Source organism: Cetorhinus maximus, chromosome 21 (genome assembly GCF_964194155.1).
Source record: "Cetorhinus maximus chromosome 21, sCetMax3.hap1.1, whole genome shotgun sequence".
Lineage (NCBI taxonomy): Eukaryota > Metazoa > Chordata > Chondrichthyes > Lamniformes > Cetorhinidae > Cetorhinus > Cetorhinus maximus.
Window position 1 is genome coordinate 61,319,117 of NC_135899.1, and position 25,457 is coordinate 61,344,573.

At 47.7% G+C, this 25,457-nt stretch overlaps 1 protein-coding gene across 2 annotated transcripts in view; it reads left to right on the plus strand.

The window, feature by feature from the left end:
• Window positions 1-25,457, plus strand: part of LOC144695901 (transmembrane protein 35B-like) — a 57,794-nt gene that overhangs the window by 11,106 nt on the left and 21,231 nt on the right. For both annotated transcript variants that reach the window (XM_078566980.1, XM_078566981.1), the window contains exon 2: window positions 3,694-3,874. In XM_078566980.1, the coding sequence (XP_078423106.1) occupies window positions 3,694-3,874 (181 nt within the window). The remainder of the gene's footprint in view (window positions 1-3,693; window positions 3,875-25,457) is intronic.

A 25,457-nucleotide genomic window follows, 5' to 3' on the forward strand; every position in this document is an offset into this window, starting at 1 on the left:
GATGGCTGCCCAGTGCTCAGCCTAGTAGTTGACCATGTTAGTGCACAGTGGTTTGATGCGTAAAGGTCTTGGAAGACGTGAGCATGGCAAAGCTTTCCGTTATAAGATTCAGCTTGAATGTGTGCCCTGCTGAAATATGGGCCCCAGTATTCACGGGGAAAGTGCGGGGAGTGTGAAAGCAGCGGGGGGTGGGGGGGGTGGGGAGAGTCTTGGCAAGGCTGGGGATGCGAAGTTCCCGCTAAATGTAGTAACAGGACCTCGTTATTATTATTTTTCCTCTGTTTCCTGCTCGGCTGCCGGCCAAATCGATAGGCAGTGCGGCTGCCGTGGAGGAGTATCAGCAGCAGAAGCTCGCAACCGGGGACCATAGGGCAGGCTGCAGAATGGGGAGGGGTGGTGAATTGGGGGGCGGGTCTAATGTGGTTGTGGAACAGGCTGCAGATCAGAGTGGAGGTGATTACTATGATCGAGGTAGGGGCTAGAAAGTGCCTAGGATTGCCGGGCAGGGTCAAAGGTTTTCTTGGGCGATGGGAGGGAACACTCCTTGACCTGGCTTATAAAAGTGCTTTAAAGCCTACTGGACTTGGAGGACCCACTCCCCTTTCATGTACCTGTAAAAATAGCAATGGGCACATACATGGCAAGTTGAGGATGTATTTACCATTTTCTAGGGTTTACAACCTCCCTCCTTCCATCTGTTTAGAGGAATTTAATGTTGAGGCCCTTCAGTATGCATAAGGTGCAATGAAAGGTTATGTGGGAGTTTGATATGGGCAAGTAGTACATGTGGGATGTGTTGGAAGACAACATTTTGCAGCATGGAACCTTGCATCATCAATTTACTACATGGTATTGTTGGGTAATCTCAGTTTGTCAGGTCCTTATCTATCACCCTCTTCCTCTTCCATCCCGCATCGTACGCAGCATCCAGCTAGCCTGCCACCTTCTGTTGGACATGGTGAACTGCCACCTTATATGAGATGTCCTCTGCAGTCCTGTCTTTAGAACTATGTCTGCTACATCTCCACCTAGAGTTGGAGTCGGCATTGCGCCATCACTCACCCACAGTCTCCTTCTCATGCCTTGACATTATATATTTTGAAAAGGCTGATAACTATTAAAACATATTAGAAAATTGAAGAGGAGAAACACTATTCCAAAACATCTTCTCATGTGGCCACTGCATCTTTAAATGCTCCCAACATTTCCCAGTGGGCTTCCAGGTTACATCCTTTAATCTGTCCCCTTCCATAATGAGGTCAGGTACTGGGAGCAGATTGCATTTATTTCAATATGCTCTCTTCATGTTATAGAACAGTTTATCCCGCAGGATGTGACCTGCACTCAACATGCAGGCTTCTCAACTCCTTGCAACGTGGATTGCAATATTGGCCTTTAGTTTCTCTTTGGCAACCTATGCTGGACACGTGTAGCTGTGATCACCCTCACTATTGTCAATTTAATAAGTACTTTGAGTTGACGTTCCTCTGTGTGCAACTGTACTGTGCATATTTATGTCATATGCTTGTGTGCACCAGTGGGTAACCATTTCAGATACAGCAAGACGCAGGAATTTAGACTCTGTGTTAACCGGGGCACTAGAAATAACACATACAACTTATAGCCCGTAATAAACCAGGTCTTCGCATGGAAAATGGCCACCTGGATAAGGTGCTGATGGGCTAGCTGCAAGTTGTGGAATTCTAAGCCAGTGTCGGGAGAGGAGAGGTTAAGGGCAGAGAATAAAAGGAGATTTTTTTAAAAATTGAAATCTTTGTCGTAAATAGTGTCAGCCGGCTAATATGATGTATGATATAATGGTGCATGAATTAACGCCAATGGTTCCCCTCATTAGCTTGACGGCTAACGTGGGAGTTCTGCCAGGCAATAAGAAAGGAGGAATTCAGAAGGCGATCAGCAGCATTACTGGAGTGACTTGTGGCCCAGTGACACTGGCAGATACCCTGGAGCTGGAGAGCGTAACCTTGAGCAGAGAGCTAAAGCTGAGATTCCTTACTGCCAGAAGAAACTCTTTGTCAGGAATGGGGTGGGTGGGTGTGTAGGAGGGGGTAAGATCTCCTCTGTTAGCTATTATGAACCAAACCTTTACGTGTGCTTTTAAGATTTGACTAAAAATAGCGAACAGAGGAAATCCTTCCCTTAATATCTTAATATTCTATAGGCAGGAAAAAAAAATGAAACCTTTTTAGTAATAGCACACCAGTCACTTCTGTCTCTCTCCAGTGCAAGTTTTTCAGTGTTTAAAAATGCGGCTGAAATTCTTGGAAAACTAACAAATGAAAGATTGTGACATTTAGCTTTGTTGCCTGCCTCAGTCACCAGTCTGGATGATGCAGAGTATTTGAGTATTGCACTTTGATCTCTGCAGTCTGCCTGGATCTAGCCCAACCTGAGGGGAAACTGGCTGTAATGACTCCAGATGAACAAAGCCTGGTCATTAGCAGCCCAGTTCTAAATGGGAGTGGGCGCTTTGTACTAACCTGCACCAGACTGGCACCAACTAACACCACTTTGGAAATTTACTTGAAAGATTCGAATGGATGGCTGTTGTGCAAAGTGGTTATGCCACATTTGTGTAGTGGGAGTGCTCTTAGGTTGGGGAAGAGTGCCTACTGCTGGCTGCATTATATCTGGCCCAGGTGTCACAGCTTACACAAAATGGGAAAGAAGTCCATTCCCCAGCACTAAGAGCCTTCGCCTTGATGAGCATCTGGTTCTCCCCCATCTTATAGGACCACTTGCTGTAAGTGAGAGAGAGGGTGGGGAGGCAGCTACCAGCCACCAGCATGGTGCTCTTCAGCTGGCTATAAGGAGGTGGGCACCAATGATCAAGTAATAACTCTTTCTTTTGATCTCCTTCATGTTTACGTTGATAATTCACAAGAATGTGTTTAAAGCAAAGAGTAAATAAAATTAGTCACGCCTCATTTGGAGGATTGGGAAAAGTTGATCCAGGCAAATTGACCACTATATCTAAGTTTCCAGGGGGCACAATTGAAAATGAGGGAGTGAGGTGGTGCCTTGTCTTATAAAACTTACTTGTAGGAAGAAAGAAGGACTTGCATTAATCCGGTGCCTTTCATGACCTTGGGTCGTCTCAAAGTGCTTTACAGCCAATTAAGTACTTTTCAAGTGATGTAATGTAGGAAATGTTGCAGCCAATTTGTGCACAGCAAACTCCTGCAAACAGCAATGTGAAAATGACCAGATCACCAGTTTTTCAGATGTTGAATGAGGGATAAATTTTGGTCAGGACACTGAGCAAAGCTCCCCTGCTCTTCGAAATAATGTCCTGCGATCTTTTACATCCGCATGAGAGGGATGATTGGGCCTCTGTTTGACATCTTATCCAAAAGATTGCATCTCTGACAGGGCAGCACCCCCTCATTGCTGCACTGCAGTATCAACTTATATTTTATCTAAAGTGTAATATAGTAATTACAGAAAAAAAAATACTAGTTGAGGCCAATTAAGAAAACAGTATAAATAGGTTAAAAGGACAGTTGTATGCGTTTCTAGAGAGATGCGATTGAGGGGTAATTTCAGGGGGTGCGCCGGATGATTGAAGGAAACAGGCAAGCTTATTTACTTACTTAGCCTCCTCCGAAGGTTCTTTGTTTCTTGCTGTAAAATGTTGTTGATTTTCTTTCCCTTTCTGTGTTTCTCCAACAGGTAGATGAGTTTGAGAAGTTTGCTGATGTGTTCCCATTAAACGACGTGGGTATCAAGTTAGACCCCATGCAATACCTACTTGTGGTGGGCTGGATCGAATTGATTGGAGGTTTGGTGCTGGCGTTTGGGACTAAGATCCTGCAGGAAATCAGTAGTATTATCCTTTCAATCATTATGATGGGTAAGAAATGACAAGATTCCAGTAAAATACACTTCAGGCAGACCCACCCATGATTGCAATGGAGTGTGATGTGAGCACACCGATCAATTAATAGCTCGCTGATTTCCCCCATTTTCCTGACAAAGAGAAACTCTCAAGTCCTGGAGGCAGGTTAGACTTCGGCACAACGCTCGCAGAATCTAAAGGAGTGAACTGTGAGGGTAGAATGGAGAAATGAGGCTCTTTATCCTCAAAGGTGAATGAGGGGGACCTCGTAGGTAGATATTAAATGGTATAGAAAAGGTAAACCTGGAACAGAAAAGATAAACCAGAAACATTACTTCAAGGTAAAACTGGGAGGAGGGCAAGGTTCTAATTGACGATTAGCAAATTTGGGACTGATGTCAGGAAGAATTTCTTCACAATGTGTATATGACAATTGAATTAGAGCCACAAAGAGAGGCGATGGGGAAAACCTCAAAATTGGAACTGTAGGTTTTTCATTTTGGATGGATGAGTTAAGATGGGCCGATTGTCTTTCCTCATCTGTATTCATCTTCTGAAGGCCACTTTGGCTGCTCATATTTAGCAAAAAAAAAACATACCTAAGACTACCCACTTGCAAGGGTGCAAAGCCACAGATTGTATCGGTGTGATTTATTTCCTCATCATTGCCATCTGTAGATGCGGCGCAGTGAACAGTTTGTGCTCTGGGCAAACGAAGCTCAGGTGAATCTCAGTCCTGTAAGATAGTCACAACTAGCAAAGGGAGGAATCGTTCATTCCAGCAGTCTAAAACGGAATTAAACTTCGATTCCAGACGTGGGAGAACAGTATATTAGTGAGCTAGCCTCCTGTGCCACCCATATTGTATTAGTTCAATTTGGTTTAAAATTTAAAACTTCGTATTATCTGTTGATGGTTTTAACAGCCTGCAACCTTGAATTTAAATGCTTCCCGTCTCCCCTAATGTTAGCAGTATATCAGTTATAAGTCCAGGTTTCCATTGAACTGATCTAGTAAATTATTTTTTTGAAATCGCTGTATATGACGTCCAGCATCTAATCCTGTTCACTTGCAATGCCCGTTTATAGACCAAAGAAATCCACATATTATTCTTTAACTTTTTGACAATAGCCATTGGTGGCCCTTTCCTGTGCCTTATCATCAGCTCTCCTGTTGAAACTCTCACTCATGGCACAGATTGATTTTCTCTAAAACTCATTGACTTCCTCAAGCCATTCCTCACAACCTCTGTTTAAGCCGGAGGACAACAGCGCAAGTCATTATTCCCCCAATCAAAGGAAAGCTTATTACCTAGCCCAGATGGGGAGATGGTGGCATGATGGTAATGTCACTGAACTAGTAATCCCGAGACCCAAGTTCAAATCCCACCACAGCAGCTGCTGGAATTTACATTCGGTTAATAATCTGGAATATAAAGCTAGCCTCAGTAGTAATGACCATGAAATTATCATCGATTGTTATAAAAACCTACCTGGTTCACAATGCTTTTCGGAAATCTTCCATCCTTACCTGGTCTGGCCTTCATGTGACTCTAGATCCACAGCAATATGGTTGACTCTTAGTTGCCCTCTGAAATGGCCGATCAAGCCACTCAGTTTTTAAAAATGCATTCACGGGATGTGGGCTTCGCTGGCTGGGCCAGCATTTAGTACCCTTGCGAAGGTGATGAGCCGCCTTCTTGAACCGCTTCAGTCCATGTGGTGTAGGTACACCCACAGTGCTGTTAGGGATGGAGTTTCAGGATTTTGACCCCGCGACAGTGAAGGAACGGCGATATATTTCCAAGTCAGGATGGTGAGTTACGTGGAGGGGAGCCTCCAGGTGGTGGTGTTCCCATCTATCTGCTGCCCTTGTCCTTCTAGATGGTAGCGGTCGTGGGTTTGGAAGGTGCTGTCTAAGGAGCCTTGGTGAATTCCTGCAGTGCATCTTGTAGATGGTACACACTGCTGCCACTGTGCGTCGGTGGTGGAGGGAGCAAATGTTTGTGGATGTGGTGCCAATCAAGCGGGCTGCTTTGTCCTAGATGGCGTCCAGCTTCTTCAGTGTTGTAGGAGCTGCACTCATCCCGGCAAGTGGGAAGTATTCCATCACACTCCTGACTTGTGCCTTGTAGATGGTGGACAGGCTTTGGGGAGTCAGGAGGTGGGTTACTCGTCACACGATTCCTAGCCTCTGACCTGCTCTTGTAGCTACAGTATTTATATAGCTAGGCCAGTTCAGTTTCTGGTCAATGGTAATCCCCGGGATGTTGATAGTGGGGGATTCAGCGATGGTAATGCTATTGAACATCAAGGGGCGATGGTCGGATTCTCTCTTGTTGGAGATGGTCATTGCCTGACACTTGTCTGGCGCAAATGTTACTTGCCACTTGTCAGCCCAAGCCTGGATATTGTCCAGGTCTTGCTGCATTTGGACATGGACTACTTCAGTACCTGAGGAGTCACGAATGGTGCTGAACATTATGTAATCATCAGCAAACATCCCTACTTCTGACCTTATGATGGAAGGAAGGTCATTGATGAAGCAGCTGAAGATGGCTGGGCCGAGGACACTTCCCTGAGGAACTCCTGCAGTGATGTCCTGGGTCGGAGATGACTGACCTCCAACAACCACAACCATCTTCCTTTGTGCTAGGTATGACTCCAACCAACGGAGAGTTTTCCACCTGATTCCCATTGAGTCCAGTTTTTCTAGGGATCCTTGCTGCCACACTCGGTCAAATGCTGCCTTGATTGTCAAGGGCAGTTACACTCACCTCTGGGATTCAGCTCTTTTGTCCATGTTTGGACCAAGACATAAGGTCAGGAGCTGAGTGACCCTGGCGGAACCCAAACTGAGCGTCAGTAAGCAGATTATTGCTAAGTAAGTGCCACTTGATAGCACTGTTGATGACCCCTTCCATTACTTCACTGATGATGGAGAGTAGACTGATAGGGTGTTAATTGACCGGGTTGGATTTGTCCTGCTTTTTGTGTACAGGACATACCTGGGCAATTTTCCACATAGCTGGGTAGATGCCAGTGTTGTAGCTGTACTGGAACAGCTTGGCTAGGGGCACAGCAAGTTCTGGAGCACAAGTCTTCAGTACTATTGCCGGAATATTGTCAGAGCCCATAGCCTTTGCAGTATCCAGTTCCTTCAGCTGTTTCTTGATATCACATGGAGTGAATCGAATTGGCTGAAGACTGGCATCTATGATGCTGGGGACCACCGGAGAAGGCCGAGATGGATCATCCACTCGACACTTCTGGCTGAAGATTGTTGCGAATGCTTCAGCCTTATCTTTTGCACTGATGTGCTGGGCTCCTCCATCATTGAGGCTGGGGATATTTGTGGAGCCTCCTCCTCCAGTGAGCTGTTTAATTGTCCACCACCATTCACGACTGGATGTGGCAGGACTGCAGAGCTTAGATTTGATCCGTTGGTTGTGGGATCACTTAGCTCTGTCTATCACTTGCTGCTTATGCTGTTTGGCATGCAAGTAGTCCTGTGTTATAGCTTTAGCAGGTTGACACCTCATTTTTAGGTATTCCTGGTTCTGCTCCTGGCATGCCCTCCTGCACTCTTCATTGAACGGGGGTTGATCCCCTGGCTTGATGGTAATGGTAGAGTGGGGGACATGCCAGGCCATGAGGTTACAGATTGTGTTCGAGTACAATTTTACTGCTGCTGATGGTCCACAGTGCCTCGTTACTGCCCAGTCTTGAGTTACTAGATCTGTTCGAAATCTATCCCATTTAGCACGGTGGTAGTGCCACAGAACATGATGGAGGGTATCCTCAATGCGAAGGTGGGACTTCATCTCCACAATAACTGTGCGGCGGTCACTCCTACCGATACTGTCATGGACAGATGCATCAGTGGCAGGCAGGTTGGAGGATGAGGTCAAGTATGTTTTTCCCTCTTGATGGTTCCCTCACCACCTGCCGTGGACCCAGTCTAGCAGCTATGTCCTTTAGGACTCGGCCAGCTCAGTCAGTAGTGGTGCTACCGAACCACTCTTGGTGATGGACATTGAAGTCCCCCACCCAGAGTACATTCCATGCCCTTGCCACCCTAACTGCTTTCTCCAAGTGATGTTCAACATGGAGGAGCGCTGATTCATCAGCTGAGGGCGGTACATGGTAATCAGCAGGAGGTTTCCTTCCCCATGTTTGACCTGATGCCATGAGACTTCATGGGGTCCGGAGTCGATGTTGAGGACTCCCAGGGTAACTCCCTCCTGACTGTATACCACTGTGCCGCCACCTCTGCTGGGTCTGTCCTGCCGGTGGGACAGGACATACCCAGGAATGGTGATGGTGGAATCTGGGACATTATCTGTAAGGTATGATTCCGTGAGGATGACTATGACAGGCTGTTGCTTGACTAGTTTGTGAGACAGCTCTCCAATTTTGACACTAGCCCCCTGATGTTAGTAAGGAGGGCTTTGCAGGGTTGACAGGGCTGCAATTTCTGTTGTCGTTTCCGGTGCCTAGGTCGATGCTGGGTGCTCGGTCCGGTTTCATTCCTTTTTTGTACATTTGTAGCGGTTTGATACAGCTGAGTGGCTTGCTAGGCCATTTCAGAGGGCATCTAAGAGTCAACCACAGTGAAGGGCAATTAGGGATGGGCAGCAAATGCTGCTGTTGTCAGTGACCCCCCCATATCCCATGGAAGAATAAACAAACAAAAAAAATCTGAACACTGCTTTCATGTTACAGCCGCCCAATCAGAAGGAGCATTGCAGCCCACTGGAGGGTCCTTTTAATAGTTTGCATTCAGAATGCGAACTGGTCAGTCTGGAGACGGGTTAGAATGTTCTCTACAACCAAAGCAAAATACTGCAGGTGCTGGAAATGTGAAATAAAACCAGAAAATGCTGCAAATACACCGCAGGCTTGGCAACACCTGTGGAGAGAGGAACAGAGTTAACATTTCAGGTCAGATGGATTAAAAGAAGGGTGAGAGGAATGGAGCAGGGCAGTTGATGAGTAGAGAAATCAGTGCTTGTGCCGTAGATGAGGTTTCAACAGGAGAGGAGGTGAGTGAGATGGGGCACAGGGTAGGATCATCATTGACAGAAGGTGGAAGAATAACGTTTGCATTTCATTGGTTTATAAATGCCCGATGCACTTGGACTGGGAAAGATGCTGGAAGTAACCAACCTGAAACGTTAACTCAGAATATTCTACAGCTCTACAGACTGGAAGTTGAATGTCATGGGCAGCAATTTTGAAAATGGACAAATTGCTGAAGAAACATCGAGGTTGCAACCTCAGGCTTTTCCCAGGCTTCCTACCCTTTCTCTACATCTGCCTCCTAATGCCCTCTCCACCCCCACCCCCAGCCCCACCCCAACACTGGTTCTTTCCATTTGACTCCAGATTTCAATCTCACATTGCGCTAATGTCTGGAGATGGGGATGGGGAGGGAGTAAGCCACTTTTGGTCATTATCTAGCGCCCCTTGCCATCAAGTGCATCAGTATTTAAAAATCTCTCAGATTCTAGGTAAAATCACAGTAGTGATGGTAGGTTATGAAAATCAGAAGATGGCATACTATGACAGCACATAACCATCCCTGACTGATATGGAGGTGTAGAGGGATTGGACATCCATGGTGAAGAGGAAGCGGTTGGGGCCAGGGAACTGGAAATTGTTGATGTGACGTAAGGTGTCAGAGGAATCACGGATGTAGGTGGGAAGAGACTGGACAAGGGGAGAGAGAAGGGAGTCAAGATAACGAGAAATGAGTTCCGTGGGGCAGGAACAGGCTGACACGATCGGTCTGCCAGGACAGTGCTGTTTGTGGATTTTGGGTAGGAGGTAGAAGCAGGCCGTCCAAGGTTGGGCGACTATCAAGTTAGAAGCTGTGGGAGGAAGATCTCCAGAGGAGATGAGGTCAGTGACAGTCCTGGAAACAATGGCTTGATGTTCTGTGGTGGGGTCATGGTCCAGGGAGAGGTAGGAGGAAGTGTCTGCGAGTTGACGCTCAGCCTCCGCGAGGTAGAGGTCAATGCGCCAGACAACAACAGTACCACCCTTGTCAGCGGGTTTGATGACAATGTTGGGGTTGGACCTGAGAGAACGGAGTGCAGTAAGTTCAGAGAGAGACAGATTAGAATGGGTGAGAGGAGCAGAGAAATTGAGACGGTCCACCAGGATGGTCTGAGGGCCCTTAGCTTCTTCCTTGAACAGAGGCCCCAACAATCCCCATCCACCACTACTCTCCTCCGTCTGGTTGAACTTGTTCTCACACTGAACAATTTCTCCTTTAACTCCTCTCACTTCCTCCAAATAAAAGGTGTGGCTCTGGGTACCCGCATGGGCCCCAGCTATGCCTGTCTCTTTATGGGGTATGTGGAACATTCCTTGTTCCAGTCCTACTCCGGCCCCCTCCCACAACTCTTTCTCCGGTACATCGATGATTACTTCGGTGCTGCTTCATGCTCTCGTCGGGACCTGGAAAAATTGATTAATTTTGCTTCCAATCTCCACCCCTCCATCTTTTTCACATGGTCCATCTCTGACACTTCTCTTCCCTTCCTTGACCTCTGTCTCAATTTCTGATGATAGACTGTCCACCAATATCCATTACAAGCCTACTGACTCCCACAGCTACCTCGACTACAGCTCCTCACACCCCGCTTCCTGTAAGGACTCCATCCCATTCTCTCAGTTCCTTCGCCTCCGTCGCATCTGTTCTGATGACGCTACCTTCAAAAACAGCTCCTCTGACATGTCCTCCTTCTTCCTTAACCGAGGTTTTCCACCCACGGTCGTTGACAGGGCCCTCAACCGTGTCCGGCCCATATTCAGCGCATCCGCCCTCACGCCTTCTCCTCCTTCCCAGAAACATGATAGGGTCCCCCTTGTCCTCACTTATCACCCCACCAGCCTCCGCATTCAAAGGATCATCCTCCGCCATTTCCGCCAACTCCAGCATGATGCCACCACCAAACACATCTTCCCTTCACCCCCCCTGGCGGCATTCCGTAGGGATCATTCCCTCCGGGACACCCTGGTCCACTCCTCCATCACCCCCTACTCCTCAACCCCCACCTATGGCACCTCCCCATGCCCATGCAGAAGATGCAACACCTGCCCCTTCACTTCCTCTCTCCTCACCGTCCAAGGGCCCAAACACTCCTTTCAAGTGAAGCAGCATTTCACTTGCATTTCCCCTAACTTAGTCTACTGCATTTGTTGCTCCCAATGCGGTCTCCTCTACATTGGAGAGACCAAACGCAAACTGGGCGACCACTTTGCAGAACACCTGCGGTCTGTCCGCAAGAAAGACCCAAACCTCCCTGTCGCTTGCCATTTTAACACTCCACCCTGTTCTCTTGCCCACATGTCTGTCCTTGGCTTGCTGCATTGTTCCAGTGAAGCCCAACGCAAACTGGAGGAACAGCACCTCATCTTCCGACTAGGCACTTTACAGCCTTCCAGGCTGAATATTGAATTCAACAACTTTAGATCTTAAACTCCCCCTCCCCCCAACCCCACCCCGTTTCTCCCCCCTCCCTTTTTTTTTCAATAATTTATATAGATTCTTCTTTTCCCACCTATTTCCATTATTTTTAAATCTAAAACTAAAACTTTGTTAGTCTTTCCACCCCACCCCCACTAGAGCTGTACCTTGAGTATCCTGCCTTCCATTCTTAATTAGCACTTTTCTTAGACAATATCACCACCTTCAACACCTCTTTGATCCTTTTGTCTGTGACGTCTTTTGATTATCTGCTCCTATCACTGCTTGCTTATCCCCACAATCACCCCACCCTCAACTTCTCCCCACCCCCCCCCCCCCCCCCCCCCCCCACCTTAGACCAGCTTATATTTCACCTTTCTCCTAACTATACTCAGTTCTGCCGAAGGGTCATGAGGACTCGAAACGTTAACTGATTTCTTCTCCACCGATGCTGCCAGACCTGCTGAGTTTTTCCAGGTAATTCTGTTTTTGTTTTGGATTTCCAGCATCCGCAGTAGCTTTTAGCTTTTTGTTTTTTTGCTCTATGTACAGTGTTGGACAGTTGTGTTGAAATGGATGCATGGCACTAAAGCACATATCTTAAGAATTAAAGGTTGTAATCTTTCCTAAAGGTGCCAACTTGTGCTGAAGTACAGTTTGGTGGGAGGTGATAACTTCATCCTAGTTGTTATTCTTCATGTATCTTCACTGATCCACATTGATTTGCAGTCTGCCAATGAATTGGATTTGAAAGCCTGGTCCCTGTCTTTATTTCCCTTTCCCTGCCTTTCCCCACTCTATCTCTGCAATCGCCTTCACCCCATACACCTATGGATCACGCTGACCCTTAGTCTGTTCTTATATCTGTCTCACTCCCTCCTATCCTTTTTCCACATTGGTAACTGAACTAGCTGGGACCTGCCCTCTGGAATTCCCCCTTTAATCTCACTGTCTCTAGACACCACCCCCCCTCCCCCCACCACCACCACCAGCTTTGACTCTTTAAGGACCCTCTCAAGACTTAGCCCTCCAACTTTAGCTTTCAGTCAACCTTCTGACCCCCCCTCATTCTGGCACAATGTCTGTTTTCTTTAGGTATATCTGTGACTCACCTTAAAAGATGCTATATGACTGGGAGTCAGATGAGCACGTAGTCGTATCATTGAGGGCATTAGAGCACCCTGTCTCAGCCTGGGGCACTGAGACCAGTTGGAAAGACCTTATTGCCACCCTGGTTTAGATCAGTTCACTTAGCACAGACTGAAGATCAGAACTGGGACCTTTCTGGTCTGTTTGACTCAGTGCTATCCTGGGTGGTACAGGCACACACACAGCCTTCCAAGAGGTTTGATGCTGGCATTGATTCTACGTAACTGAGGGGGAGGGGGGGGGGAGGGGGAGGGGGAAGTGGGGGGGTGGTGTGGGGGGGCGGGGAGAGTGATTAATCACCAATAAAACGAAAGGCTTTATCATCTTCAAAAGCAAAAATACTGGAAACCTGTCAGAAAAAATAGAAAGTGCTGGAAACACTGGGAGCATCCGTGAAAAGAAAGATAACAAATGTTTCAGGTTGATGACCTTTCATTAGAACTGGAAGATGTTAAAACGAACAGCTTTTAAGCAAGCACTGGCTGGGAAATGTTGGCACTCGGGGATCTTGGGTATCCTTGTCCATGAATCATTGAAAGTTAACATGTAGGTGCAGCACGCAATTAAGAAGGTAAATGTTATGTAATCTTTGTTGCAAGGAGGTTGGTATATAAGAGTAAGGAAGTCTGGCTCCAATTGGATAAGGCTAAGACCATATCTGTGATAGGGTGGAGGGCAGGAGTGATTAAATGACAAAAATAGTGATGGGTGGAAAGCAAAACGAGCTGCAAAATGGCACAGGTACAGAAACAAAACGTAGCCCCAGGGGAGGTCTAAGCGGTTGCAGTGGAATACCAGAGCATGTAGGAAGCAGTAAAAACCTGGCAAAGACCCAAACGTATGGCAAAAGAAAGACAGGCAGTGAAGGCAACCCCGCTCGCCATGTGCTGTTTTGGAGATCCCATCTCAAACAGCAGCCCACATCTCCTCCATTCCCAGTGGCTCTAGTGCAGCCAATGCTCTATTACCAGGACCTCCTGCCAGGGTAGGGTTGCCAACCGCCGCCCCCCCCCCCCCAACCTCGGAATGGCCAGGAGACTCCTGGAATCGCCCTCAATCCCATGGCGGCTGCTAAAATGCAGTCCGGGAGATTTCAGAACGATAGGATCCCAATTAGTCGAACGACTTCTGTCCCGGCAGCCAGAGAGTCCATTTCACTGAACAGCATTTGGCAGGCAGGCTAGGCAGCGCTCCCGCGCAGGCGCAGCCAGCACGGTGACACAGCACACTACATCGCGGCCGATCACGTGTCCTGAGCCCACGGCCGTCTGTCGCTGCTTGCAGCCTGCCTGTGTTTGTTCCCGTCGGCACCGAGGTGAGTGCGGTGTGAGCCGGCAGAGGAACCTGTGGTGCTGCAAGAAGCGGGCGCGAGGCCATGGTCCCGGGGACGGGGTGTGGGGAGCCTGTTAATGTAACCATCAGGAGGGAGCAGGCCAGGGCCGCTGGCAGCCGGAGAGCAGAGCCTGAGGCAGCTGCTTGTTAGCGCCCGGTGTGTCTGTGCTCGGGGTGGGGGTGGGGGGGGGGATGACCCTACAGAGGCTCACGGGTATGGGGGTGGTGGTGGGGGAAGTGGAAAGATTGGGATCTGAGCCAGGGGTGCGGGGGGGGTGGGGTGGCGAGGACTCAGCAGCAGCAGCTTTAAAGGGCATCTGACTGTGGTTGCAGCGGGCACCCAGGTGCAGCAGTGCCTGAACGAGCCAGTTCTAAACAAGATACAAAATACCTTTGTCCATTTATGCGTCGAAGAAACCCATCCCCTCCCACTAGTTTTTGTGGATTTGGACTTTGCCCCCCCACCCACCCCCGGGACGGGCTGACCCGCTCGCACCACGCAGCCGGGACCCTGTGATGCCATTTCCACCAAGCCCAGCTGGAGTTGCCAACCACAGACGTGGTGGTTAAGATTTTAAAGTTTTCTTCATCCTGTCAAACGCAAGGTTAAATTACAGACTTAAAGTATTTGGAAAAGGGTGTAAATCCATGTCAGCTCTGTTTCTGCTTCTCTCTTAACTGTGGCTTGTCCTCTCGGGTTGTGTAGACCCATGACAGCATGATTAATGGGGCTTTCGCTGAGAAATAATCCTCGAGCTGGGACATGCTGCCATTCCTGGGTGGACCACTAGATGGCTCCAAAAGCAAAAGAAAATCATGACTGCAATGAAAAGCGTCAGCTACTCTGCACTGTAAATAAATTCCAGTTTGAAGAGTAATAAATAATTACACATCAATCCTAATCAAAGGGGGGGAAACAAAGTACAACTCTTTCCTTCTCTTTAGTTATTGAATGGTTTTAGAGTCTATGAAGTATCTTTGAGGTTTGAAGTGCGGACATATATGAGGCCGGCACAGTACAGCAGATTCTGAAGGCCTCTCAGCTGCCTAGAAAACTGTCAGTGTGTATGACTGGCGACTGGTGGGGAAGAACAGCAGCTGACCAGGGATAAACGCTGAAGGTGTTGGCAGCAATGGTCAGGGCCATCTCCTGACCCAGCAGAAGTGGGACATCCTATTTAGGAGCAGCACACTTGCTCCTTCCACTGAAACTGACTTTGGAAGAAACAAGAGATGAACACCCTGCCCTGTCACCATGGGTAAGTATTGCGAAGTGATCCTCGAGGCGAAGACACATGTGTGGAGGACAGGAACAGACTGGAATTTCTGACCATATATTTATGCACAGGAGGAACGTGTGTGTTCCAGGTCCGGGCAGGACTGTGCGACATCTTTAAGAGCAAGCCTTAGTTGCGGCTCCTCGATATTTAAGCCCCACTGACTGCTCCTCAACTTTAACCACTTTTCCATCTTTTTTCCCTCTCCCTTCTCAGTCGGCAAAACCTGTAGTCTTGTCTCGCGTCCTGACTGCTACAACTGCCTGTCCAGGTGGTAATGTAGTGTAGCCCCCTGAGCAGATGCAGATAACCTTTGACACTACTCTAGGGTGGTGGTGTAAGGCTCCTTCTACGTGTCCAGACACGGGAAGTGATGCTTTAAGATCCCAACGCTTGCTCCACCAGAATTTGGGTGACGGTAAAAGTTTCATTGTGTTTTTGCTTTGCCTTGGATTTTGGATGAAGAGGAAAGTGTTGCCCTGATTCCCCAGTCGCCATCTCTCCTTCCGCCTCCTCTCACACAATTGTGGCACCAAGGGCATTCATTATACCCAAAGCTTCGTGGCTGTTGCATGAGTCCATTGAAGTCACCTGCCCGGTTCTGTTACAACGGTCAGAGACCAACTGAAACTCAGTGACCACCCTTTCTGGTTTTTCCTTTCCTTCCCATAATGAAAGTGACAGAGCTGTTACAGAAAGAAAGACTGGGGTTTATACAGCACCTTTTATCACATCAGACTGTCCCTAAGGTGATTTACAGCCAATGAAGCACTTGGGTGGTCACTGTTGTCATGTAGGAAATTTAGCAGCCAATTTACCCACAGCAAGGGCCCACAAAGAACAATGAGGTAATGACTGGATAACCTGGTCTCTTTTAATAAAACCATAATAAATGGCAACAGAAGTAGGCTATACAATTCCCTGAGCCTGATCCATCAGTCAGTAAGATCATAGCTGAGCTTTTCCATCAATGGCACGCTCTCACTCTATGCCCATACTCCTTAATTTCCTCAGTTCCATCAATCTATCAATCTCAGTCTTGAATGTACCCAAGTAAGCATCATGGGTCAGAGCACTTCAAAGATTCTCACTCCTGGGAGTGAATAACTTTCCCCACATCTCAGTCCTAAGTGCTGACTCCTTATCCTGAGACTATGACTGTTAGTTTTAGATACTCCAGTCAAGGGAAACAACCACTCAGTATCTATCCTGTCCAGCCCTCTAAGAATTTAATGTCTTTAAATGAGGTCACCTCTCAATCTTCTAAACATCAGAGAATACAGGTCCATTCTACTCAATCTTGCCTCGACATTCATCTCATTCCAGGAATCAGTCTAGTGAACCTTGTTTGCATCCCCGCTAGGATAAGTGTATCCTTCCTGAGGTAAGGAGACCAAGACTGCATACAGTATTCCAGATGTGGTTCTACCAAAGCCTTATATGATTACAGAAAAATGTCCTTACTCTGATATTCCAACCCCCTTGCAACAAAAGATAACGTCATTTATCTTCCTAATTGCTTGTTATACCTGCATGTTAACTTTCTATCATTCATGCATACAGACATCCAGGTTGCTCTGAGCACCAGCATTTTCCAGCCTATTATGTCTTAAAAAAAATTATGTTTTTTCATTCGACCTACCAGAGTGGATCATTGCACATACTTCCTCACATTATACTCCATCTGTCACGTTTCTTGCCTAATTACAGTAAGCCCTCTCTTCAAGTTCCCCTTTTTAAGCTGTTTTGATTAATGTTGTGTTTTTAATGGGGCTGGTGTTATCGTTTAGCATCACTTGGATTTGCATTTACGTTGTTTTGTGCCAGGTGTGACGTAGGGTCATATGACCCAATCAGCGCCATTTTGGAGCTGCCTCTTCCGCTCTCCAACCCTACCGGTTGACGTTGACCCTCCTGCTTATGGCTGACCTCTGCCACCCTGCAACACAAAGCATGGGTTGCTTCCTGCCTCTCGCCACTCATCTCCTGAGTTCTCATTCACAGCGAGGGTCCGGGAGAGGGAAGCAGCCAGTGGGAGGGTCGGCGACCAGGAGAAGTGGCAGTGACTACAAAAGTCAGGGAGTGGAGCAGGAGAGATAGTGAGCCAGAGTTAATTAGAAAGAGTTAGCATATTTCTTTCGTACTTTAAAATTTATTTTATTTTAAAAGTTATTTTGTTTACGATCATAGTATTTGAGCAATGTATGGTATTTATTCCGACAGGGTATGATGTTTTCACCTTGTTTCTGATGGAAAGGGTCCTACGGAACCTACTTAAGGCTTTTACATTGGTTGTAATTGGAAAATCTGATTTGTTTGATGTTGTTTCATTTAAATTTGCACTTTTCAGGAACACAACTAAACGTTAAGTGGGGAATTACTGTACCTAACTGGTCCAGATCCCTTTGAAGCCTCTTTGTGTCCTCCTCACAGCTTACTTTGCTGCCAAGCTCTGTCCTGTTTCAGTGATGTTGAGTGAGGGATAAATAGCAGCTAGGACACTATCAAGAACTCCCCTGCCCTTTTCCGAAATAATGCCATGGAATCTGTTATGCACACCTGAGAGGGTAGATGGGTCCTCTGTTTAATGTCTCATCTAACATTCAGCAGCTGCGACACTGCTGCACTCCCTTGGCGCTACACGGATTGACGCTAGCAAACATAGCTTCAGTGAACTGCTTAACGCAGCGTTACACAGATGCCTGATTGAGCAAAGTCCTCAGTGATGGGTTGAACTGTACCAGTTGCATCAAGTGCGGTTGAGTTAGCCCGCATTGGGCATGACTGTCCTTCTATTGGACATAATCTGCAAGTCAGACTCCGGCAGATGGCATAGCTCAGCAATTGCCTCCCTATTGATGGTGAGGGCAGGGCTCTTTTGACTTGCTCAGGTAATTGTGTCTGGGTCATATCACGTGTTGGGCTGCTTGCACATGGGCTCTAGTCATCTGAGGTGCATCTGCCTTTTGTCTCTCTTCTTCAGTGCCTCTTTGCCTCCACATCCACGTCAGTCAATGGCACGTTCAATAAAATGAGCAGGTTGCGGAAATGTGTCTGCAGCCCAGGGTGGCCACTGATAGCAAGAATGGATCTGTTGAGCCACACACTAATAGCTTGCTTACAATGGTGAAAACCGGGCACTGGTGAAGAGAACGCATGCCCAGCAAATAGCGAGCTGCACTGCAACATAGCATGGGAAATTTGTTGTACCACCTATCAAAATGCATTGGCACAATGTTACAGTGAGGTCAGTGCACGCAAGTAGTGCTGCCTCCGAAAGTGGAAAATGCTTCCACAGAATTGAGAGCTCAGTGCCAACTTTACAAGGTCCCACTCCCTGAGTCTGTGGGCCTTGTAATCTGGCCATCAGACATCCCTGAATGTTCACAGCGAGGAATAAGTCCTATCAAGTACCAGGGGCTGAATTTTAATGCCAGCGAGATTTTATGCTCCTGCCGAAGTCAGTGGAGTTTTAAATGGCTCGTTGCATTTTACAGCCCCCTGCCTGCTGTCACAGGGCTGTAAAATTCTGGCCCAGGACTCAACACAGTGTGTGAATATATTACAAATATATCTATTTTAGTAGAATTTCTATAACATTGTATGCAGTACAAGTTGGTTGATGTTTTATAAGGGGAATAATATAGCATAGAATCCAGTATTCTGCTAAGATGAAGCTCTTCCTTTAATATTACTAATTGATAGGCAAACATTGGGCGAGTTACTTGTTGACAGGCTAAGTGACATAAAAGCTCATGGAATAGTGGCACAGCACTTCCAGCATTCCTGACAATGAACTATAAAAAAAGGATTAGATTTCACTGTTAAATCTGGTCTGGCTGCTTTGTTATAACAGTGCTTATTAATATCTCTCCTCAAGGCCACCTCCTTTGAAGGTGCTTAGATCAGCTAACTGAGCTGAGAACAAATTTCAAACCTCTGATCTTCCTCATGTGCAGTCAATGTAATGCCATAACATCGATGTGTTCAGGAAAGCTTGTACTTTTGCAAAAAAATTTCCTGTCTCTTTAATCTTTCTCCACTCAGAGGATAAACATAATCTCCTGTTGCTGCCCTTGGCATATTAGAAATCATAGGTGTGAACTGGTGCCCTGCTTTCCATCACTCTGTGCATGTGTGCTTAACCTGGTATGGTCAATAATAGTAATTAATTTCCTGCTGGTTATACATTTACTATTTGAAGATGTGCGAGAGATAATTGGCAGATGATCTTCCCTGCCAGGTTACCACCCAGTAGATTGGGTGCATTCAGGAGGTTCTGCTAATTACAGTATCCACATGTCCACTGTTAAGGAAGGAGATGGAATACGTGCTTGGGATCGACAGACAAATCATGAAAAGCATTGATTCAGCTTCAAAGTACCAGGCAGATTCACTACCATTAACCCTCCACTTGAAGCACATGTGATATTGAATTTCAGGGAAAATTTCTCTTCAAGAAGTACTTGGGTTTTTGATGAACTGCTTATCAAGGAGTTATTTTTCCCTTGGTGCAGGGTACATAAAGCTACAGAGTGCGAGCTTCTAAATGTGGTGCACTCCTTAATCTAAGAATACTTTTCAACCTGTGGCTGCTGTGGAGTGGGACAGGAGTCACTTTTGCTGGCTGGCCTGGATGGTTTTGACACATTAGCTGACTTGTCAGAGAGAGGGAACAAGTAATTCAATTCAGACACAAGCAATGTGTGGTTTTTGTTTGACTATATCTTTGACAGCAGTCTGAGGTTGAGGTACTAAGTTGAATTTCCTTTGTCCAGTTTCATTTTGTTGAAAATGCTTTTCTTAGCCTGCCTTGCTCAACTTGTCTGAGACCATCAGAGAAATAGATAGACCTGAGGGAAAATCTTTGGAGGGTCGGTAATAAACCACCAGAAGGACAATATTCAGGAACATTGACTCCAGTATTAATGGGGAAGTGTGCAGGGTGGAGGGAGGGGCGCATTTGGAAGCAGTGACAGGCAACGAAGCCACCAAAGCTGACCACATGCAGTCAGAACTGATCTTATCGGCACAGCCTCATTTAAATGAAGCAGTGCAGATTCCCGCCTGACAGCTGGCCAAATTGAGAGCCTGGCCAGTGAGCGGGGACCGAAATTAATGGCGTGAGGCCACAGCCAGCGACTTTGGAAACATGCCTCGCAGTCAGTGTTTTGGGGAGGCTTGGGGGCTGTGACAGGAATGGGATGGGACTCGGTGACACGAGAGGTTGGGACCACAGTCGGGAACAGGATGGGCCATTGGGGGGTCAGGGCAGCACTCCTGCTCCTCCTGGCTCACGAAGAGCTTAAAAACAGACAGTGTTTTAAAACCTACCTGGGCCACTTCTGGCCAGCGGGTTTTCCTTGCCATGTTGCGGCTGCCCAGAGACTAGCGGCTACCCCCTGTGCTGAGGCTCTAAATAGGTTATGGCGCCAAGGACACTTTGAGCTGCCACTTTGCATATGAAGTAGGCCTGAATCCAGGAAAGGGATCGCGTGTTCAACCCTGACTTTTTAACCTCCCTTCCCATGACATTCTCTCATCCACTGGGCAAGGGGTTAAAATCGAGACCCTTATAACTGGTGCATTTTACAGTTCACCCACGTTAAAAGGGCAGATTTACAATACTGGAAATGTAATGTGTTGTGGCTTCAGTTCACTTATTCGTTTACTTTTTAATGAATCTATTTGGCAGCTTGTAGCCTAACCCACGGTCTCGTGCAATGCTTATTCTACTGCCTTCTGATGCTGAGCAGAATCATAGGAACACAGGAATTAGGAGTAGGTGTAGGCCATTTAGCCCTTTGACCCTGCTCCATCACTCGATAAGATCATGGCTGATCTGGTTGTAACCTCAACTCCACTTTCCTGTCTGCTCCCTTCCCACGCCCCCATAACCCTTGACTCCCCTGTTGATCAAAAATTGAACTCAACCTCGAATATATTCAATGACCCAGCCTCCACTGCTCTTTGGGGAGAGAGAATTCCACAAAGTAACCTCTGAAAGAAAAAAATGACTTCTCATCTCAGTCTTAAATGAGAGACCCCTAATTTTAAACTGTGTTCCCTAGTTCTAGACGCCCCCACCTTGCTTGTCACTTCCTCAAAGAACTCTAATAAATTAGTCAAACACAATTTCCCTTTCACAAAGTCATGTTGTCTCTACCTGATTGTATTATGATTTTCTAAATGTCCTGCTATTACCTCCTTTAATAATGCATTTTAGCATTTTCCCTGTGATGGATGTTAACTGGCCTATAGTTTCCGGTTCTCTGTCTCCTTTTTTTTGTGAATAGAGGTGTTATATTTGCAATTTTCCAATCCAATGGGATTTTTCCAGAATCTAGAGAACTTTGAAAGATCACATCCAATGCATCCACTATCTATGCAGACACTCCCTTTAAGACCTTAGGATACAGGCCATTAGGTCCCGGGGACTTGTCAGCCTTTAGTTCTGATAGTTGTTCCAGTATCTTTTCCCTGGTGAGTGTGATTGTTTTAAATTCTTTCTTCACTTTTACCTCTTGATTTTCAAGTATTCTTGGGATCATGTGAGGGTAAGTGATGTAACTAGGAAGCTGACATATAGTAAAGGATTTTCTGTTTGATCTCCAGACACACTACATATTACTTAGATATTCAGCAGAATAAAGGTGCAACTTGGGTTATAGAAAATGGGGGGGGCGGCCTGTATAAGTGCACCACGACACTGGGTGCAATCGTCCCCGATTTGCACTAAGCGCGGTAGCGAGTGGGTAAAACAATGCCGCATGCACATCTCTCAGTGCTTCCAGACCAGGACTGCTGCAAAGAAGACATGGCCCTGAAAAGCAAGAAGACTGCAGCCCCCAGGTTCAATGACGCGTCCCTCGAGCGCCTTTTGGACACAGTGATGTCCTCTACCACCGCTTTGGCCGCAGGATGGGCAGCAACATCACCAATCCGGCTTGGGAAGCGGTGGTCGGCGCCAGCGCCCTGCAAAAGGGGACAGCCACCCAGTGCCGCAAGAGGATGAATGATCACAGGGCCCTCACTCACTGCCAGTTCAAGGGATATCACCATTCACTCTCTGATGCACATCTTCATTGTCTTCAACCTGTCCATGGGACCGCTTACCACCCACACATGCCAGGCATACTTATCATCTGGCCTGGCAGGCATCCTGCTTACACTCTTTCCATCTATCTTTATGCAGGACAAGCTGGCACACAACAAGAGGGAGAGGTCACAGCTGGTGGAGGAATGCCTGAAATCAAGGTCCTCATGGACTTTAAAAACAGAGCCATCCAGCTGGCCGGTGAGGATCTGGACCGTTCCTGTGCTGACGGTGAGGTCGGCGGTGCTCTACGAAATGAGGATCTAGCAATGCAACATCCTTCAGATAACCATGCTATGAGTGATGTGCCCTGTTTCACAAGCCACTGCCATACATTAATTATACCCCCTTGCTTCTGCAGGCACATCTGAGAAACAACCAAGAGAGTCTACGATCTAGGGCCTGCAATCAAGCCCCGAGGGAAACTCAGAAGGGAAACCCGCTGAAACCCTCCCTGAAGTCCTGCCACAGTGCTCACCCACACCCTCCACCCCTGCAGAGACACACACCTCGGTGGGACCTAGCTTTACAGTAACCTCATGATCACAATCTGGTGAACACTTTCTGATCCACAGCAGGTACTTCCCAGATGTACGGCTCTCGGAGGACTGCTGGAGGCCAGTAATTTGCTGAGTCTAAGTCAGATGATGAGCCTTTGGACTCGATCATGTCACAGTTGCTGGAGCCTCAAAGGCAAGCACGGGAACATCAGGAAGGGATGTCCGCTGCACTCCTCAGATTGCAAGGCATGATGGAGGAGTCCGTCCGCCTTCAGGCTGAGGTGATAGCGCTGGCATGCCAACGCACCAAGGTCAACACTGGTAGGATGGCGACCGCCATGGAGACCTTGCTCTAGGACATCACTGCTGCGCGGGCTGAACTACTTTGCTGATGCCATAAAAACAAAAAACTACTGCGGATGCTGGAAATCTAAAACAAAAACAGAATTACCTGGAAAAACTCAGCAGGTCTGGCAGCATCGGCGGAGAAGAAAAGAGTTGACGTTTCGAGTCCTCATGTTCTGCTGAAGGGTCATGAGGACTCGAAACGTCAACTCTTTTCTTCTCCGCCGATGCTGCCAGACCTGCTGAGTTTTTCCAGGTAATTCTGTTTTTGTTGTTGCTGATGCCATAGTTGGCCTCCAACAGTTGTGTATACGAGAGGAGTGCGGATCAGCCCGATCTCACTCCAGCTACCCCTTCCCAAGAAGTCAGCCAGGGGCCCTCGGGCACCCTTAGGGAGGAGGATCTGCAGGTGTACCCCTGGAGCCATCCATCCAGGTGACTCTGGGAGGGTCCGGCCCATCTGAATCCCTCTTCCTGTGACCTCAGCAGCTCCAGCTCCACAGGTCAAGGAGGGTGCCACTGCCACACAGCAGGACCCCAAAAGCAGGCAGGGGCCCTCCAGACTTTGGCGCTCCAGGGGACGCCCGCCAAGGTAATCACAGACAGGGCGTTGCAGGCAGCAGGCTGCACCTCCACTGTGGATGTCCAGGGAGCACCAAGACGTAGTGGCAAAGTTTGGAAGGTTAAGAAGATGTAACTCTTCTGTAACAAAACAAATAAACTAAATTAACAAATCAAGGGACAAAGTAAAAAGCTGCCCCTTAAAGGGAAACTGCAAAAACAAAAGACAAAATGCGTTAAGAAGATGTAGGAGCACAGCCTGGGCACAGGTGTTAATCACTTGTACATAATGTTCACTATTGTAAATAAACTCCCAAGAATGTCTCCATGCCTATGGCTCCTTGTTCTGATGAGCAGTGTTCATGTCACTCAGATGTGAAACCTTTCTGCACAAGATAAAGACAGGTGTCTCAGTCCAGGGCCTCTTCCCTGTGCTCTGTGCAGCCTTCAGACCGAAGTGATGGTCCAGCTTCACACTCCCTGGACACATCACTGATGTCTGCACATCGACGGTGCTTGTCATTGCTGCCAGAATATTGTGGGCAGGCGTCACAGAGTTCCATCATTCTCTCTGTGTGTTCTCAGCACCTTTAAGGTGGAGTTGGCCCCCATGTCTTCAGCACCTGTGACCGGTGACGCTGTGCTTCTGAAGGGGTCAGGTGCTGAAGGCGAGCAAAGGATCAGATGCTTTTATAGTTTCATGGTTGCATCTCCATGACATGAACCTGATCACAGAGCACAAGTGAGCTGTCCTCAGCCAGACAGGAGTCAGACATTCTCAGAGGCTAGGTGAAGATCTATGGAGTGCCCTCACTGCATGTCATCATCATCTTCCTGCAATCAAAGGAGTATTGGGGCCTCCACTGTGTCTCCATGACAGGAGCATTCTCACAGAGGGTATTGGCGCTGCCATCAGCCAGACTGGAGTCAATCATTCACAGATGCAATGTGAGGATCTATGGTGTCTACTCACTGCATGTCATCATCATCCTCCACAAATCTAGCAGCTATGAGGGCCTCCCAAGCATGCCTGCCTTGTCTGGCTAGTGCGAGGGCCTCATTGCTGTCATTGTCGCCTTCACGGACCTCCTCACCCTCATCACCGCCGACGTCCTCCTCATCAGAGGAGACCTCCAGCTCCTCCATCTCCTCAGCCAGCTCCTCTTGCCGTTCCAGCGCCAGGTTGTAAAGGGCGCAGCAAGCGACGATGATGTGTGACACCCTCTGTGGGCTACATTGCAGAGCTCCACCAGACCCCTCCAGGTATTGGAACCTCATCTTCAACATCCTGATGGTTTGCTCCACCAAGTTGCAAGTTGCAGCATGAGCCTCGGTATACCTCCACTCTGCTGCAGTCTGAGGCTGCTGCACGGGTGTCATCAGCCATGTCCTCTGCGGGTAGCCCTTGTCCCCAAGGAGCCAACCCTGCAGCTTCTGTGGAGCCTGGAAGACATCAGGGATCTGTGACCAACTGAGAATGTAGGAGTTGTGTACACTCCCTAGAAATGGTGCGTAGACCTGCAGGATGTGTTCGTGGTGGTCGCATACCAGCTGCACATGCAGTGAATGGAAGCCCTTGCGGCTGACAGAGTTGACCCCTTGTTGCGACGGAGATCTGAGCGCCACGTGAGTGCAGTCGATTGCACCCTGCACCTGCGGGAAACCTGAGAATTGGGCAAAATCCAATCACTCTTGCATCCTGGCTGCCTTAGGCGAAATGCACAAGGTTGTGTGCCCTCATGAAGATGGTATCTGTGACCCCATGGATGCATTTGTGGGTGGAGGCTTGTGATATCCCACAGAGATCACCTGTGGAGCCCTGAAAGGAGCCAATGGCCTAAAAATTGAGCGCCGTGGTCACT